Source organism: Hipposideros armiger, unplaced genomic scaffold, assembly GCF_001890085.2.
Source record: "Hipposideros armiger isolate ML-2016 unplaced genomic scaffold, ASM189008v1 scaffold_0, whole genome shotgun sequence".
NCBI classification, from domain to species: domain Eukaryota; kingdom Metazoa; phylum Chordata; class Mammalia; order Chiroptera; family Hipposideridae; genus Hipposideros; species Hipposideros armiger.
In genome coordinates, this window is record NW_017731350.1 from 4,703,575 (window position 1) to 4,723,162 (window position 19,588).

At 43.1% G+C, this 19,588-nt stretch overlaps 2 protein-coding genes across 5 annotated transcripts in view; one reads left to right on the plus strand and one right to left on the minus strand.

Annotated features, from left to right (window-relative positions):
• FKBP1B (FKBP prolyl isomerase 1B) overlaps window positions 1–1,330 on the minus strand; it is a 9,571-nt gene extending 8,241 nt beyond the window's left edge. Inside the window, exon 1 of one of the 2 annotated variants that reach the window (XM_019650387.1) lies at window positions 1,127–1,330. In XM_019650387.1, the coding sequence (XP_019505932.1) occupies window positions 1,127–1,163 (37 nt within the window). In that variant the 5' untranslated portion in view covers window positions 1,164–1,330. The remainder of the gene's footprint in view (window positions 1–1,126) is intronic. The other variant, XM_019650308.1, reaches the window with a different exon arrangement.
• Window positions 1,331–2,849: 1,519 nt separating this feature from the next.
• On the plus strand, window positions 2,850–18,479 carry WDCP (WD repeat and coiled coil containing). Of its 3 annotated transcripts, none has more exons than XM_019650591.1 (4): window positions 2,850–2,887; window positions 8,175–10,011; window positions 13,954–14,071; window positions 15,433–18,479. In XM_019650591.1, the coding sequence occupies exons 2-4, from the start codon at window positions 8,194–8,196 to the stop codon at window positions 15,573–15,575; spliced, it is 2,079 nt and encodes a 692-aa protein (XP_019506136.1). In that variant the 5' UTR covers window positions 2,850–2,887; window positions 8,175–8,193; the 3' UTR covers window positions 15,576–18,479. The 3 variants fall into 3 exon arrangements, with proteins under 3 accessions (XP_019506136.1, XP_019506212.1, XP_019506279.1); XM_019650667.1 differs by lacking the exon at window positions 2,850–2,887 and adding an exon at window positions 2,892–2,943; XM_019650734.1 differs by lacking the exon at window positions 2,850–2,887 and adding an exon at window positions 2,952–3,051.
• The last annotated feature ends 1,109 nt before the right edge of the window (window positions 18,480–19,588 follow it).

The following is a 19,588-nucleotide window of genomic DNA, read 5'->3' on the forward strand; positions in this document are numbered from 1 at the left end:
CCCCCCCCCCACAGAGCCCTATGGCAGTGCCCTGGGACAAGTTCTCTCAGGGGTATGCTTCCTGGGACCCAGCACCATGGTTGCCAGCGTGGGCAAAGAAGCTGTACCCTACTGATGACTTCTCGGGGAACACTGCCTTTCAGTAAGCAGTGGTCTGGAAGCAATTTCCGGGGGCGGGGGCGGGGGCGGGGAGTGTCAGTAATGTCTGACGTGAAGTCTACCTGTCACATCCTGCAGAAATAGGGGCTCCAGTCTGAATTAAATTTTGTTTAAGAAATAAAGACATAGCTACTCCTTGCACACCCAGACCCAATTATATTAGGGTGACGCCTGACGCCTCTGTCTGTCTGGCTTGGGAAGTGAGTGGTGCCAGTCCAGGAGGTAGGGAACGGGGAACAGAGAGCTCTGTTTTGGGCTTCCTGACTTTGAGATATCGGTGGCACATCCAGGTAGAGGTTGAGCAGCAGCTGGATAAATGGACCACCGGGAACTCAGGTCGGGGGTCCGGGCTGGGGGCTTAAGTTTGAAGGCTATCGGTTTGCAGACGATACTGAAAGCCATGTGAGTGGAGTGGACAGGATGGCCAGAGAGGATGAGTTGGGCGGGGAGGATAAAGCGAGATGCAGAGGCGGGGTAGAGCAGCGCCTTTCCTAGACTGGGTCCCCACCGCGTCGCATCGCCCAGCCGGCAGGCGGTCGCCCGACCGCCAGCCTGAAGGGGGGCGCCTTAGAAGGGAGTTGTCCCGAGCAGAAGAGACCCCAAAGTGTGTCCTTTTCCTTGTTTCCTGAGCTCACATAGCAGGGCAGGGAAAGCGGAGCTAAAACCTGGCCCTGGGAAATGAGCGGTAGCGGATAACTGAGCGGTTCCAGCCGCCGCAGCGGCAGCCCGCGGCCCCCGCCTCTTGGCCGCCGCCTTCGTTCCCTTAGGTGAACGGGCGCGGAGGGGATGGCGGAGGATCGTTTCCTAGACCGCCACCAATTCCGTCTGGGGTCTCCTGCCGCCGCCCCCATCCTAGGCCCGCCCCTCTCTTCGGGCACCCTCCGCGCCACCTCCGAATCAGACCCCTGCCCGTCGTCCCCCCACACTCCCGAGACCCCTCCTTTCCCCGGGCTCCGCCGCCCCGTACCGTCTCCCGGGGAGATAGTCTCGATCTCCACGCCCATCGCAGTCCCACTGGCCCCGCCTCCGAGGGACCCCGCTTCTGCCGCGACCCCGGCTTGGCTCCAGCCCCGGCCCCGCTGGCGCTCCGACTCGTCTCCCCGCCGCCACTGCAGAGCCGGAGGAGGTGCGGCGGGAGTCGGGACCTGCGCGGGGAGGGGCCACGGGGAGGGGGCGACGGGGCGGAGCAGCGCGGAAAGGTGGGGGCGGCCGGGGCGGGGCCCCGGGCGAGGGACCCTGACCTGAAGCGGCTGCTCCCGAGCCTAGCCAGGCTAGAGATCATGGACTCAGTGACGGGGGAGGATGCTGAGGGAGGAATGCAGGCGCTCGCGCACGCACCCACTCACCCATCTATCCATCTGTCCATCCGTTCAACACTCATTTACTCTGGGGAATCCATGCCGTCTCACAGGCTAGGGGAAGGCCAGCAACTAAACCAACTCTTTAATTAGATGTTCTCACTGCCATGGGGCTCCGTTATGGAAGCACCAGAGAGGTACCTGCCTTAGCTGGGCTGCAGGGATCTGCTGGAGCAAGCTGGGAGGTGGGGAGGGGAGGGGTGGAGTGGGAGGGAGGAAAGGGCCATTGCTGACCCTTCTCCACCCACTCTAAGCCTTTATGCACTATCCCAGGTAGCTCTGCCGCACGCACGCACAGGTGCGTTCCCACCTTCAAGGGGAAGAACTGCACGTTGGGAATACCAATTAAATTAAGACAGAATCGCCGTCTTAATAGGGACACAGTTACTGCGTGGAGTGATTCTGCTGTGGGATGAATGCTTGAGTGTTATCTTGAGTTCCTCCTCCACTCAAAAGAGATCCAGGAATCGGTAAAGATTTTTGGAGGAAGTAGCATTTGCTTGAAGAACGAATGAAACTTTAAATTTCTTCTTTACATTTTTTTTTCTAATTCTCCCCTGCATTGTTCCAAAAATTATGTGAAGGCATGATTCTAACAAGTGGCGCTGGAAGGTAAGCATGGGCAGAAAAGTCGAGCAAAGATGCCCAGAGTAGGCCCTAACGATGTTTTTCCCCATTTCTCTATCCCAACTCTCCCAGGTGGTTAGGTCACAGACTTCAGGTTATCAGCATCGCTGAAGGAGGATTGGCTGTGTTGTCCACGAAAGATGATGATCAACTGTGTTATGAGGGTCAGGACCAGAGTCTCGCAGGGGTGTAACTTGGTCTAAAGAAGCCTAGTGACACACTAGCCCATGGGCTATGGCCATACGCAGGCACTTTGGGGATACGTGTAGAACGGGGGTGTGTAACCGGGATAGGTCAATGGAGTGGCTTCAGTGGAATGCACAATATTTTGTATACAGGTAAGAACATTTTTCTGAGGAAATTTTATCATATTTTGAAGAGGTCCTCGACTCCTTCCCATCCCCGACTCCTCCTCCCCGCAAAAAAAGGTTAAGAAACCGTGTTGACTTTAGGGCTCCTGTACTCCTTCTTTGACTAAGAGAACTAATGAGAAGTCGGGGAAACGCTAAACCTTTTAAGGGACAAATTGTGGTGGCTTACTGTCCGTGGGTTCATGAGGACTACAACTCCCAGAGACCTGTGCGGCAAAGCCCGAGTTTATTGGCCAGTGCTCTCCTAACGTGACACATGCAAAAACCAATAGGTAGGGGGCATTGCCGAGCTTTCTCGTTCTCCGTTCACCTATCAGAGGCTTTGGAGTCGATACTTCCGGTACCCGCTCAGGACTTCGGATCCGAAGTTGGGTGAGTCGGGGCGTTCCCCGGGGAGTCTGGTTTTCTGAGAGGCAGTGAGACCAAAGGTATTTTGTCTCCACGGCTGCTCAGCCTGGCGAGTGTAGGAAGTCTGTGGGTGAGCGGCGAGGCAGGTGGAGGGACCGGCACTTGGGGGAAGGATGGAAGACATGCAGGTGTGCGGAGAGTACGGAAGAATGGTGGGGGGCCCGCCTGCGAGGGTTGGCGGGTGCGGAGGACCCTGGGTGGGTTTAAACGAGTGAATATATTCCCTGCGACTCATGAGTGACACTTCTAGGAATATATTCTAAGGAAGCTTTCCAAAATGAGGAAAATGCCTTATGCATAAAGACCCTGATCACAGTGTTATTTATAATAGGATAAAGTTGGCTACAACCAGATGTCTTACAGTAAGGAAAAATAGGGTAACTTCATTGAATATTAAGTGGCCTCTAAAAATAATTAAAACTTTTAAATAATACTGGAAAATGCTAGTGTATAATGTTAAATGAAAAAATTGTGATATGAAATTGTACGGTTTAATTGAAAACGTTTAACCAAAAGTGCATAGAAAAAAAGTCTGGAGGCATGTAGTCGTAATTTGGATAGATGGTTTTTAACCTTTCTTGTGTGTTAGTTTTTTAAAGTAAATGTAAAGAACTTGTAACAAAAAATATGTCATGACTTTAACGACAACCCGGTATTTTATAGTGGAAACAATAAATTTGGACAAGCAAGTTGGAGGTATGTTACCTCTGTTTAAACCTACTGAGAGTACTCCAATTCACCTAAGCCCCTTGATTCTCACCACGAGTTATCTTTAAAAAAAGATTAAAAACAGAAGAATTAAATGGTCATAGACTAAGCACCAGGTCTTGGTTCTGCTCACCTCTCCCCTGAACTCAATGGGCTTTTCTCTCCCTAAAACACCCATGGCTCTTGATTTAAGTTTTCTTATAGTCTGAGGGTTGAGAAACCTGTTAGCTTCAGGCAAAATGTAAATATTTTAAAAGATACAAAATAATTGGAGACTTAAAGGTCATTTCAGCCTTTCTCCTCTTGGCTCTCTGCTCTTTCACAGCGAGGCTGTCCACTGGTTTGGCTTTAACTTCTAAATCCTTAACCTCTGACTGCCTAAGGTACCTTATCACCCCATAGACATCTTAAATGAAGCACATCTAATAAATTTATCACACACTACACATCCTTCTTACCTTTGAAGCATGCTCTGCCTTCTATATCTCTGCTTAATGGTTTAACAATTTCCCCTGCAAAAAATTTGGGTGTTACCCATAATTCTCTCTTCCTCATCACTCATATCCTACTTGATATCAATATTCCATCTGCCTTAGAAATATCTCTTAAATATGGCCTTCTTTCTCTACTCAAATAGCTACAAACCTGGCTCACTTTCTTATGGCAGTCAAACTATTTCATGCCCCCTTCTTAAATGTGTCACTTTTCTCCTTTCTTAGGTCTATCCTGCACATTGTCACATGAATGTGTGCTGGTTCCTCCAAATTTCTCAGCAGTCCCTTTATGATCAGGGAGATAAGGTTGGAAATGTATGTCAATACCAGATAATATAAGGCCTTAAATGCCTTGTTAAGACATTTTGAAAGAACTTCTTTTATATAGGTAGACTGTGGAAACTCATCCAAAAGTATTTGAGCAGCAGAACAAAAGGACCAGAACTGTGATATTTTTTCAAAGATAATTCTGTCCAACCACAGGTAGCATCCAGGCTCTGTGGGAAAGAAAAGACTGGTATTAAGAGGACCTCTCCTTGTTCTCCCCTAACGGAGAGGTGGCCAGGACCTGGACTAGCAATGGAGTAGAAAGGATCAGAGCAGATTTTTGTAATTATCATTACGTTTTTGAGAAAAACATGGCAAATTTCTTGTTACTAAAGATGAAAATACTAAAATTAATTCTCCTTAAAACTTCAGTAACCTTATGTTTGTTTTTCCCTTATTCACAAACCTTTATCTTGTGCTACCCTTGGCCATACACATTCTCAATGATATTAACCTGAGTTAGGTGGCTTAAAACATATAAGTTGCCTTTGATATAAATGGTGCATTAGGTATTTTCTCTGCCCGGGAAAGTGTATCATGCATTATTTAGCAATAAAAGTCTTTTAAAAGTACATGAGTAGATATTAGGGGAAACCATATATTATCTATATAAGACCAGTGGGATAGAGATGGCAGTTTTCTTCATTAGTAATGACAGGGACTTATTTCTCCATTTAGCAAGCCTCTACAGAGCCAGCTAATCAGACATCATGTGTAGAAGCGTAACAGACTGTTCTTCGTAGTGAAAGATTCTAAGAGCAGGGACAAAGCTAGCAAAGAGGGATGCTAAGTTTGCAATGAATATGGGCAGAGCTAATATCGGCCATAATGTAAAGCCTAACATATATTTGAATGGTGGTATAGTTCTGCAAAGAAGCCAGGGGAAGAGACGCAGATCTGAGAGTAATAAACATAGGTGATAATTGAAAACATGAAAGTAGGTGACATTGGAAGGAAGGAAACGAGACGAGAGAAAAGTGATGAGAATGGAGTACTAAACTTGTTGGCTTTATCCACATGTAGATAAAAATTGTAAACAGGCAGAGCCCACCTTGGGGAATCATTGAATACATTATGATACATAGTATGGGAAACCTTGTTGCTACTAATGCAGCTAGTTAAAAGATTGAGGCAGATCTATATTACTGACTTGGAAAGGTGCCCATGATTTAAAATAAATTAGTGAATAATATGTAAGTAACATGATCCCTGTGGTAATCCGTCATTTTTTTTAAACACCTTTGTAATTTGGGGAGAATCTCCCTTTGTGTGAGTCTTGGTGGGAGGCAGAACACAGAAGCCCTTGTGGGGAAACCCTCTGTCTCCCCCTCCTGGCTGCTAGAGCAGAGGGTATATGAGCTGATCTCAGCCCGCGGGAGGCTTCCCCACTTTCTGAATCTTAAGCAATTGCCATCAGGTGAAGGGGTAGTGAAGTTAGAGTCTCAGCTGCTGATGAGTGGAGAGTGTGGCAGCAGTGGTTTATCATGCCTACCCTCACTTGGTTCCTGCTTGTTTTCCGAGCCTGGTTCTTGAGACTAATTTTTTTGCTTCAGTTAGCCAGAGTGGTTTCTGTTGTTAATACCCAGGAACTCTGACTTATACCCCATTTTTTGTTGAAAGGAAAAAATTTTAGCATATATAAAATCCTTTGTGTGTGTGTGTGTGTGTGTGTGTGTGTGTGTGTAAATTTCTCTTAACATATTCAAAGGCTACACATCAAATTGTTAACAGTGTTTTTGTCATGGACTTGAGCTTTGGGTGGGGGGGGGGGTGGTAAAGGGGTTGGCATGGGATAAGAGGAAATATTTTGTTTTACTTTAGGCACTTCTGGTTTACTTGAATTTCATTGCAGAGAGCATGTACTTTCGTAATCTAAATACAGTATTTGAAAAAAACTTAAGAATGAAAAAATTGAAGATAATGCTTGCCTAACCCACTTTACATTATTGTGAAAGGTTGTTGCAAGAGCAAATGCAATAAGAAATGTGAAAATATTCTGGAAATTAAATGTTATTTGAATATGATGAAGTAGGAATAGCAATAATGACTTCTGAGTGTTTCAGTAGAGGTAAAGGCCATTTTGAAGGGAGTTGAGGAAATAAGTGCTAATGAAGTCAGGGATGTGAATATCAGTTATTCATTGATCTGGCAGTAAAAGGAGAATATAAATTAGATGATGAAGGATACTTTTCTCAACTTTTTTTCTTAAAGATTTTATTGGGGAATTGGGGAAGGGGAACTGACAATTTACTGTCCTTTTGTTCTTCAGTCTAGTTGTGGAGGACGTTGCTTCACTGGCCCAAGTTGGCACCATCATTGCGCTCTTCCCGGGCGAGGCAGACAGTTGCCGGCTTCTGGACGGCCGCTCACAGCGGCTGCTGGCCACTTACGGTAGCCCATGGCAACCCACTGCAGCCCAGGCTGCAGCCTACGCCGTCGCCGCGACTCTCGGCAGCCCAGCTCCAGGTCGAGCTGTTGTTCACCATCTTAGCTGTAGAGGGCAGTGTCACTGGCCCTCATGTGGAATCCGAAACAAGGCTCTGCTGCTCAGAACTGGCTTCCCAAGCCAGCTCTTAACCAGCGTGCCACTCGGCTGGACCATCAGCTTTTTAATTTGAAAATTCTCTAGCTTAAAAGTTGAAAGTACCATGAATACTGACATAGCCTCAATCTGGATTCAGCAGTTAACATTTTGCTGCATTTGTTTTAGCTTGCTGCCTATCTGTATAAAATTTGGGGTTTGTTTGTTTGCATTTGAAAGCAGATTGTAGGTGTCATGACACTTTATCCCAAATACTTCAATATGCGTATTTTAACAATAAGGACATTTTCCTACATAACCGCAATATCATGGTCACACTTAAGAAAATGATTAACCCTGCAATATCTTCTAATATGAGGTCTGACAATTAAGTTTGTGAACTTGTTGCAATGATGTTGCTAACCTTTTGTGATATCAGAGGGATTATTCATTATGAATTTGTACCAACTGGATAGTTAATCAAGTTTACTATTTGGAAGTGTGGAAAAGGCTGCGTGAAAAAGTTAGACGACCTGAACTTTTTGCCAGCAAATCATGGCTCTTGCATCACGACAATGCACCAGCTCACACGGCACTGTCTGGGAGGGAGTTTTTAGCCAGTAAACAAATAACTGTAATGGAACACCCTCCCTACTCACCTGATCTGGCCCCCAAGATTTCTTTCTTTACCCGAAGATAAAGGAAATATTGAAAGGAAGACATTTAGATGACATTCAGGACATCAAGGGTAATATGATGACAGCTCTGAGGGCCATTCCAGAGAAAGAGTTCCAATATTGCTTGGAAGGGTGGACTAGGTGCTGGTGTCGGTGCATAGCTCCCCAAGGGGGGTACTTCAAAGGGGTATTCAAAAGGACCATTCAGCAATGAGGTATGTGGCACTTTTTCTAGGATGAGTTCGCAAACTTAATTGTTTGACTTCTTATCCATTCCATATTCCAATGTCCCCAGTTCTAAAACTACTTTTTGTAGAAAATTTTGTTTTCTCCATTTAGGATACAGAGTTTATACATTGAATTTCTTTTTATGGCTCAGTAGTCTCCTTGAATCTGCCACATTCCTCCTATCCTTTTATCCCCTCACAATATTGATCTGTGAAAGGTATAAAGCCAGTTGTCTTACATTCTGGATTTGTCTGATTATATTCTCAGAGTATAGCTTTCCTTCTTAATTATTTCAGATAACCTTTATCAGAAAAGATGGAATTGGGAAAAGGAAAACTTCTCAGGACTGGGCTGAATGCATTATATCAAGCAATACACCCAATTCACGGCCTTGCCTGGACCGATGGGAATCAGGTAGTCCTGACTGATGTACATCTTCAATGTGGAGAGGCCAGGTTTGGGGACTCAAAGGTCATTGGACGTTTTGAACATGTGTATGGGGTGTCCTGGGCCCCACCTGGTACAGCTGACATGCCCGCTCTGCTCGCTGTCCAGCACAAGCAGCATGTCACTGTGTGGCAGCTGCGTCCCAGCTCTGCAGAGACAAGCAAATGGCTGATGTCTCAGACCTGTGAGATTAGAGAGTCATCCCCTCTCCTTCCCCAAGGCTGTGTGTGGCACCCAAAAAGTGCTGTCCTGACTGTGTTGACTGCACGGGATGTCTCCATTTGCCACAATGTTCACTGTGACAGTTCCCAGGTAAAAGCAGACCACGGTACCCAGAGCCTTATTCACTGTGCATGTTGGACCCAGGATGGCCAGAGGTTGGTGGTGGCAGTAGGCAGCAGCCTGCATTCTTATATTTGGGACAGTGCTCAGAAGACCCTCCATAGGTGCTCCTTCTGCTCAGTCTTTGATGTGGACAGCTGTGTGCGCTGCATCGGAGCCACTGTGGGCTCACAGGTCGCCATAGCCACCGAACTTCCACTAGATAAGATCTGTGGCTTACATGCATCTGAAACACTTGATGTTCCACCTGGCAGTGAAGACACTTGTCTGTATACTTCCCCAGTTTTTGATGAAGTGCACTCTGAGTATAAGCGGGCAGTCCCTTCTGAAACAAATTCTGAAACATCAGTTTCTTCCTCTTCATACCCTTTGGATCTAACTCATATACAGTTCGATAGATCTAAGTCTGAGGGTAATGCTCTTATTTGTCTAAAGAAAAAGGACAACTTGACAGGAACTGGTCTGGATTCTTCACATTTGGTCCTTGTAACCTTTGAGAATGAGGTTACCCAGACCAGAAAAGTCACCATTCCGGGCATTCTGGTTCCTGATCTAATAGCGTTTAACCTTAAAGCCCATGTCGTGGCCGTGGCTTCTAATACTTGTAATATAATTTTTATCTATTCTGTCATTCCATCGTTTATGCCAAACATCCAGCAAATTCATTTAGAGAGGAGTGAAAGACCAAAAGGCATATGCTTCTTGACAGATAAATTATTATTAATTTTGGTAGGAAACCAAAAATCCACTGATTTGGCATTTCTTCCTCCTTCAGAGTCTGATGAGTATGTCATTCGCTTGATTGTTAGAGAAATAATGTCGGAAGACTTATTTCCAGTAACACTGAGCAAAAACCGGAGTGGCTCCTCTACTTGCAGTACTCTGTTAAACAAAGCAGAGAGAAAAAAGCTAATTGAACATCTTTCCCCAGATTTTTGTCACCTAAACAGAGGGCTCTTGTTAACAGCTAATAACAGTAGTCACCGTGGAGGGCCTGGGAGTCCCCTGATTAAAGAAATCAAAAGGCCTCCCTCCAGTGTCTGGGATGGCTCCAAAGCCCTGGAAGCTCTAGATGCCAAGCCTGTGAACTGGGCAGTGACACTGCCCAGATCCGGCAGCACAGCAGACCACACCAGCACCCCGGAACCTCCTAATTTCCCCCAAAGAGAGAACTTACAAAGGGAAATTTATCAGCTCTCCGAGGAACTGAAAATTATATCTAGGAACCTAACTGAAGTCCAGCAATGTCTTTCTGAACTCACAGACTTCCGACACAATGAAAAGAAATCCTCTCCAGTGTATCCACTCGCACAGGAGCTGCCTTATGTCCACATCACTTATCAGGTAATTTCTCCTTCGAGGAGCTACCACTGTCCATAAAAGCTCCTGCAGCCAGTGGTACTGCCAGAAAAATTAATTGATGAAGAAGATGGTGTTCTAATTGAACAGGGCATGTTGTAACAGGCAAGTTGTTAGACCTTTCCAGGTTGGTTGCCTGCCAACCATGTGGACACACGAACCAGTATACACTGATGTCATCAAACGTATGGTGTGAAAACATGAATGAGTGCACTTATTCTAGCAGGGTATATTTAGAAAAAGATTTTTTTTAATCGTGCTCTTTCATTGTGAAAATTTTTCCTTATGCAATGCAGACCCTGTCATTTACAAGAAAGGTTATATTGATTTAAAAATTTTAATGCATATATTTCTGTATGCATATGCAAATATATTATATAAATGGGATCGTATCATATCTGTGTTTATCATGAACACTTCCCTTCCCCATGGAACTTGGCTCTGCTCCTCCCCCCTTAACCAGCAGCTTAATGTGGATCCTTCCATAGCTTCCTTCATACTTATATAGTCCTACACAGACAGATCTTTGTATCGTAGATATACAGGTAGGGGGTGGCTTGTTACTATTTTTACAAAAATAGGGTCGTATGGTGCACTCTTTACTTATTGCTGAGAGTGTGCTGTTCATTCAGCCTTTTCCTTGTTGATGGACATTCACTTTGTTTTCAGTTCCTAGCCACTCCACATAGTGCTGCAATAGAATTCTTGTATGTATCCATTTGTATCTGTACTTTTATTTCTGTCGGTTTGGTTCCTGGAAGTGGAAGTGCAATTTGAATATGTTTCCACTTTTATTTATTTTTTTATTGTTTTTTTTTTTTAAGATATTATTGAGGAATCGGGGGAAGGGAACAGCGCTGGGGAATCAGGGGAAGGGGAACAGTGTTGGGGAATCGGGGAAGGGGAGCAGACAAGTTGCTGTCCTTTTGTTCTTCAGTCTAGTTGTGGAGGACGTTGCTTCACTGGCCCAAGTTGGTATTATCATTGCGCTCTTCCCAGGTAAGGCAGATAGGTCCCAGCCATTAGACGGCTGCTCACAGCGGCTCTTGGCAGGCAGCTCACACTGGCTGCCGGCTGCTCACGCTGGCTGCCGGTCACACACGGTAGCTTATGGCGCCCACTGCAGCACCCACGGCAGCCCAGCTATAGGTCGAGCTGTTGTTCATCATCTTAGCTGTAGAGGGTAGTGTTACCGGCCCTCATGTGGGATCCGAACCGGAGCTCTGATGCTCAGAGCTGGCGTCCCAAGCCTGCTCTTAACAAACGCGCCACTCGGCCAGCCCCCACATTAAGAATATTAGTTATATCATGTACCAAACGTAACTGAAACACATGTTTATAAACATTTAACATTTCAATTCTAGATTTTTGACGAGGATTTTTGTCACATTGTCTTCATCCAAAGTAGTCATTTAAATGCTTTTCTATAAACACATGAAGTTTTTTGTATATTTTCAGTAAATAGATTTTTTATTTTTTTTAGATTATAGTGTCTACAAATGTGAAATTTAGTTCGGATTTTTTTTCCTTCTGTGATTTTTTAAAAATTTTCTCTTTTTCCCTTTTTATTTTGTAATGGGTAATTCATTTACTTTTTTTAAAAAGCAAACAGTATTTTAATAAAAAGATATGTACTGGGAGTTTTACTCTCACCCCATCCCTGTTTAATTTGCTCCACTCACCCCCTATAGGTCACAATTTTATTTCTTTATGCAGTCACCAGCAGATCTTTCTATATATTTTTACTTCCCCTTTTGTTACACAAAAAGTAGGTCACTATATCTAGAGTTTCGCATCTTTCTTTTTCCATTTAATAATATGTGTATATTCTTAAGAACTCTCCATGTCAGTACACAGAGCTTTTTCATTTTTTTTACAGCTGCACAGTATTTTTTTCCCTAATTACAAAAGTAATATGTGCTCATTGAGAAAAAAAAATTAACCAACACAATATTGGAATAATTAATGTTGAAAGTAAAAATTCTCTATAACCCAACCCTTAGAGAAAAACCACAGATATAGTTAGTTGTAAGTAATTCTATCAAACAAGAACATATCTTTTTAGTTTTTAAACATTTGTAAATGTGAAATTCTGAATTTTTTTAAGTAAAAGAAATGTGGCTTTTTTTTTTGCCTCTTCAATTCCTCCGTTTCTCAGTTTATAATGAACTCATCCAACCAAGCTGTTATCAGTAATTGCCTCTGAAGTGTAGAATTTTGGGAACTTTACTTTCTGCATTATAAAGTTATATTTTACTCTCTTATGTTGAGCATATGTAATCCTTTTGTAATGCGAAAAATAAAAGGAAAACATAATCAGAAGCAAGGAAGAGTTTCCCCTATAATTTCTGAAGTGACATTTCATGAGTTTAAATAAATTATTAGTTGCTTGTGGCCCTTACAGTTTATTAATGTGACAGCTTTTAAAATGTTACTAGGGCCTGCCAAGTGGCTCGTAGGTTAAGAGTTGGCTTGAGAGCATGAGCTCTGAGCAGCAGGGCCACTGGTTTGGATCCTACATGAGGGCCAGTGACACTGCACCCTCTGCAGCTAGCTAAGATAGTGAACAACAGCTCGACCTGGAGCTGGGCTGCTGGGAGTCACCAGCGACAGCGTAGGGTGCAGTGGGGCTGCTGTAAGCTATCGTGAGTGGCCGGCAGCCTGCAACCAATCTGCCTCAGCAGGGAAATACGCAATGATCACCAACATGGGCCAGTGAAGCGACGTCCTCCACAACTAGACTGAAGAACAAAAGGACAGCAACTTGTGTGTTCCCCTTCCCCGATTCCCCAACGTTGTTCCCTTCCTCAATTCCCCAATAAAATCTTTAAAAACATAAGTAATAAATAAAATAATAAAATAAAATGTTACTAGTAGACATATTGAGTTCATCTGCTACAAGTGTAGTACAGCTTATCTTTCATCATTGAAATTATATTTCTCAGCAGTCAAAAAAAATGAGTGGTGATAATTTGAATAACAAAATAAGTTAGACACATAACTTACTAATAAAACTCTCCTTCAAATGCTTACTTGAAGATGTTTCAAATACTATATAATTAGAAGTTATATTTTTTATTCTATAGTCTGTGATTATACCTTTGGGCTCTTAATATGACTTAAATTAGAGCTATCATTATATTTTCTTTAAGGATATTTGAAACCATCTTTAAAGATGAGTTAATGTTTAATAAGACTTTTTATTTTTATTTATTTAATTTTATTTTTTTTAATATATATATTTTTAACTTTATTGGGGGACAGTGTATTTTTCCAGGACCCATCAGCTCCAAATCAAGTCCTTGTTTTCAATCTAGTTGTGGAGGGCGCAGCTTACTGGCCCATGTGGGAATCGAACCGGCAACCTTGGTGTTATGAGCCTGCGCTCTAACCACCTGAGCTAACTGGCCGCCCCTAATATGACTTTTTAAAATTTAAAAATCATTTTCATTTGTACTTTTTCTAAGCTAGGTGAATTTTGACCAGTTTGTTTACTTGTGCAAATCCTCTGCTACTCTACCACTTAAGGCAATCTTTCTTGTCATATTTTTCCCCATTAACGAAAACATGAAGTTTCGTAGTTATACGGAAAATGGCCAAGCACCTGTTTCTCACCATCAGCTTGTGCCTCTCAGGTGGCCATCCACCATCCCGTTGTTATTAGTCAGATCCTAGGAACACCAGCCAGCTCCTGGGGATAAAGACATAACCCCAGGGGAAAAGCAGAGCAAACAGAAAAGTAAGCCAGGGGTTCTGTTTTGTTCTGACCCTTTGGTTGTGTTAAATAGTGCAGCAAAAAGCTCCATATGTAAAACTGAAGTCTGATACTAAGGATTTAAAAAAATTCTTTACACTTTCTGTTCTTAAGAGATCGTAACTCCATTGCTTCTGCAATTGGTTTAACAACTTGTATTTTTATTTTTGAAGAAACCTTATGGTGCAGGTTCTGTTGTTGAAAAAAGAGATGTGCTTCTCTGCAGTGGCAAACTAAGACTCCAAACAGTTCAGCAGACTTTTGGCCTCTCTCTTATTGAAATGCTGCATGGTAGGTGAAATTCAGCAGTTAACCCTACCCAACACCCCTGCCTCTGCCATCTATTTTGTAACTTTCACTGGTAATGAAAATGACATGTACCAACCATTGAGTGATTCACCAGACAGCTAACAGGTATTATGAATTGCCTACTATATACCCAAGCCTGTTATATACCCATAATATATTGCACATCAAACACATGGAAATACAAATTCTTCCGTTAAAGAACTTACAGCCTCGCTGGAAAACCTAAATGCACTTGAAAAACTAGAAGAGTTACAAAGCCGCATGTAACAATAGCAAAGAAATGACATAAAAACCTTAAACATTCCAGTCGCACTAAAACATAAAGATCATAGCAATATTGGAGAATATTCCTTAAAGGAGTGGTTTTAATGCGCAGCAAATGTGGCCGTGAAGGACACTCCTGGATGGTGAGGGACTGACAACCATGCCCACGTTTGCATCAGATGGTGGTTTTCTTATGCCTCATTCTTGTCATAATAGCCACTACATGGAACGTAAAATTTCATTTCATTCTTCCTCCTTAACATTGTAGCATCAGCATTTTTCTATTTAGACACATACATTTATGATATTCCTTCATAATTGTATTTTTACTGGGTGGGGTTAATATTCCATTCTGAGGTGTACCATATTTTAACTTTGCTGTGTTTTCTTTGACATTTAGATGGGTCCCAATTTTTCACTATTATAAATAACAGTAATAAAAACCTCTCTGCATAGTTCACATGTTGTTTTTGGAAAGTATAGATTTGCAGAAGTAAAATTATAGGGTCAAAAGGTAAGACAGTAGACTTGAAAGAACCAGAGAAGGTCCAACCAGGTATATGTCATGCCAGTGGCCTTTCGTTCCCTGGAACATACCATTCAGGATTACCCAGGCCATTACAGTCTTGCTCTAGTCACCTCAGGCCCCTTGGATGTCTAGAGGTTGGTATGGATCTAAAGAATAAAAAGGTTCGTCGATAGAGTGGCTGTTCCCAACTTCACATATTTTCTGGAGAAACTGCTTAACAGCATGTAGATAAGGTAGGGACACTTCGCACACAACCCCTAATGTGTGCAGACTCAGGCTCATGCATACCACTGAGTAATAAATGCCTCGCCTGAGTGAAAATGTGCGTCCCTTTGCTATGCCTAAGTCAACACCCGCTTCCTGACATGTAACCACACCCTATGTGACCTTTGGTCCTTCCATCTCCCCATTCTCTGTGAAGTCCTGTGATGATCAGGTTCAATATTATCGACTAGTGTATTCTTCCTCTCAAAAAATCATATTTGTTGTTTTTCTTTATAGAATAAGGTGAGATATCCTAAATTGCCTATGTGTTTATTTTACTTTGCAGACTCCCGCTGGATCCTTCTCTCTGCTGATAGTGAAGGCTTCATCCCGTTAACTTTCACAGGCACGCAGGAAATAGTCGTGAGAGATGGCAGCTCCGGGTTGTCAAATATCCTCAGAGACTCTTTGTTTGTCTCAAAGTCTTGATTCTATTCCTGGTCTTGAAGTCTTTTAGAGACCTTACTGCTCGAAGTTTAGATACCACCGGCCGTTCTAACCATTTAGGCAGTATGGCCTGGTATTTTTAAGTGGAGTATTTGCTGCATAGCTGTTCAGATGAGACCATTGCAAACAAGATCTCTTTATCACCGTGGACTCCACAGCTGGTATTTGCACTGTTGCACAGAGGTGAAGCACTTGCCATGGTTCATGGTTGGCTCGGCCCGCTTTCCCCCGTTCCCCCAGGCTGAGGCTCGCTGCTCTGTAGCAGAGCTCAGTTTTGGTTAGATGGCTCAGAAAGTGGTTGTTTATGTATTCATGACTGTGGTTTTTTTTCCTAAGGGCAGAATTCCCAGAACAAAACAATATTATGGTACCATATGGGTTGTGTTTTGCGGTTTCTCGGAGGCTTTGTCCCTTGCCCAAAACTGTGTCAACGCTGTCTTAGAAGCACTTAAAAGGTATCTCAGCATTGTCTATAGATGTTTCCCTTGGCTCAAAGATGAGGGTAAGGAGTACGGGAGAACATAAACTCCAGCATGTTCATTTTACCCCCAAACCAGCAGGAATCATCAGAGCTCGAAGGAAGAAAAAAAAAAACCCGATTGACTTCTGCTCCCAGGGGTACCTAGAACAGGAAATAGTTCTAATGTTAGCTGGATTTCCTAGAATTTAAACTGAACCCACTCGCTTCCTTAGAAAATTCTGGCAGAAAAAGGTCCAGAAACTCCTGAAAACTGGCCCTGGGCAAACTTCAATGACATTTCAAGTGCTTTGACCCATCTGGACCCCACGTAAGCATGTGCTGATGTTACTAGTGCGATGCCAAGCACAAGTGCGGTGTAAAGCATGGTTTTGTGCTGTTGCCACTCTGACTTTCTCCCGGAGATGCCTTTTTTTCAGTTTGGGGATTATAAAAATCTATTTTTCTCCTTGTAATCAATTTTTTTTAGTTAAATTGTCACTTTAATTTTGATGTTTTTCTTTTCCCTCCATTCAAGTCTTAGAGACCAGAATAGAGTCTCTTGAGAGAAAGTATTTCAGAAAGTTAGACATTTCACTGAATCTGAGGTAGTTCTAAAAAGTATCAGTTATTATAATTATGGGCTAAAGTACCAGCGTAGTATAGTGGAAAGATCCCTGATTCCAACTTCACATAGACCCGGCACTTCTCACTGCTTTCAAACACAATTATAAATTTCAATTACTTTAGCATAACAAATTGATCAGTGTGTGGCTGGCTAGTCAGGGCACATCTGCAGATAGATTTTTCAGCCATAGAAGCTCCATTAGCACATAGACATCTTTTCCCCTTTAAAATTATCTGGAAAGAAATATTTTGTACCCTTGGGGACTCCTATCTGCCTGTTACAGTTGATGAAGATGAAGCTGGGATAGGAAAGAAGCAAGGAAAGGCCCATTTTGTGGTTCAAATGCATTAGAGAGCTTCTGGGATAATGGAAGTGGAGGCTACTTGTCTATAATCAGTGGCCTGAGAGCAGTGGCTGAGGACAGTCTGGGGCCTGGCTCCACTTGCAAAGGAAGTGACTGGGTGGGATGAAAGCCCACGACTGAAACATAAGAGGGGGCCTGAGGGACCCTGGAATAATCAGAAGCCTGTGACTGAGCCTTCAATAAAATCACTTATGGGCAGTGTGGCTGTTATGAAAGTTTCTATGGTATTTTCTTTGTGATTATTGCTGGTATACAGAAATAGTTTTGATTTCATGTATGTGTGTGTTGTCTCTGTATATCTTCTGGTAGACAGTCCAGAATATAAGTTATTTAGTTCTTTACAATAAATCTGATTCCATGACAACTCTCATAAAAAAGATGTTTCCTTGGCCTCTGCTATTATAGTCATTGGAACAATAGAAGATAATCCAGTATTTGCTGGCTTTGGAGACAGGGAGAGAGGAGCTAGATTCTTTCAGTTATTGTTTAATGTTATGTTGAGAATATTTTGCACATAGAAATCCCATTTTGGGCCCAAATTTTTCTAAATTTTGTATAGGTGCTATTTGATACATGCAGATATAAAGTATAGGAAAGCTTAATAATAAAATGAACCACCTACTACCTAATTTAAGAACCAGAACATTACAAGAAACCGTTCAAATTCCGTGCGTGTCCCCCCCAGATCGTTTTCATAGAATTCCACCCCAGAGGTAACTAAGCTCTTGATTGTTGTAATTATAATTTTTTCCTTCCTTTTCTTTTTAAAAAGGAAGTTTTTCACAACCACATATACACCTTGGCCTAAACAATATAATGTTTATTTTCCCTTGTTTTTGAACTTTATGCAATGGTATTATATTGTATATAGTCTTCGGTGGCGTGCTTTTTTTTTCTTTTCACTCAGTATTGTTGTTCACATTCATACTTGTTATGTGTATATACTGTTACTTTCACTGCTTTGAGTTACCACAGTTTGTCCATTTTCCTGCCGTGCACATTTGGATTTTTCTCTAGTTTTGTTTTTGCAGTTGTAAACAATGTTGCTTTGCATATCCTGGTTAAATATCTCCTGATGCAAGTGTTGGAAAGGTCTCTCTAGACATGGAATTGCTGGAGCACAGGGTGTGTCGTTTCAGATCCTTTTCCATGGTGGTTATGTCAGCTTTCACTCCCAACAGCAGTGTCCCAGAGCTCCGATTGTTCTAAATGCTCAAGGCTTCCTAATTTATGACACGCTAGTAGTTTGTTGATATCCTAATTTTTACTTCTGGACCGCCAATGAAACTGAGCATCTTTCATGTCTTATTGGCCATTCTAGTTTTCTCTTTTGTGAAATGCCTGTACGTGTCTTTTGCCCAAATTCCTATTGGGTTATCTTTTTCTTGTTGAGTTGTAAGGATTTTTTTTTTAAGATGTTATTGGGGAATTGGGGAAAGGGAACAGCCAAGTTGTTGTCTTTCAATCTTAGTTGTGAAGGGCGCAGCTAGCTCGGCTCCAAGTCCAGTCGCCATCCAGCTGCTCAATTCAAGGTGCTGTGTTCAGTTAGTTGCGGGTGGATGTAACCCACCATCCCGTGCAGGAGTCAAACCAGAAACCTTGTTGCTAAGAGTGCAAGCTCTAACCACTGAGCCATCCAGCCACCCATCAGCAGCTCAGGGCAGCTCAGCTCAAGGTGCCGTGTTCAATCTTAGTTGCAGGTGGGCATAGCCCACTATCCCATGCGGGAGTTGAACCAGAAACCTTGTTGTTAGGAGCACGTGCTCTCACCAGCTGAGCCATCCTGCCACCTGTTGGCAGCTCAGTGGCAGCTCAGCTTAGGTGCAGCTCACAGGCCCATGTGGGAATCGAACCAGGAACCCTGTTGCTCAGAGCTTGTGCTCTTAACCAACTGAGTCATTCAGCTGGCCCCTGTCCAGTTTTCCTTATGGTTTCATTCCGGAGGCTAGATCTGGTCTCTGCTACTTCATCACGACCCAAAGACCCAAAGTAGAAGCCTTTGCACGTCTTGCTCATTTATTCCTAGGTACTTTAGATTTTTTTGTTACTACTGTTAATGTATCTTTTAAAAAGTATGTTTTATAACTATTGCTGGCATATCAGAGTGCCATTTGTTTTTGTTCATTTTATATCCAACTACCTTGCTATATACTCTCATTAATTCTAATAATTTATCTGTAGATTCTTTTGGGCTTTCTATGTAGGCCATAGTATCATTTACAAATACTGACAATTTTGTTTCTTTCTAATTCTTTTTTTTTTTTAAGATTTTTATTCGGGAATTGGGGGATGGGAACAGTGCTGGGGAATTGGGGGAAGGGGAACAGACAAGTTGCTGTCGTTTTGTTCTTCAGTCTAGTGGAGGATGCTGCTTCACTGGCCCAAGTTGGTACCATCATTGCGCTCTTCCCAGGCGAGGCACATCCGTCACCGGCTTCTGGACGGCCACTCACGGCGGCTGCTGGCCGCTCATGCTGGCTGCTGGCTACACACGGTAGCCCATGGCAACCCACTGCCACAGGGCCTGCAGCCTACGCCATCGCCGG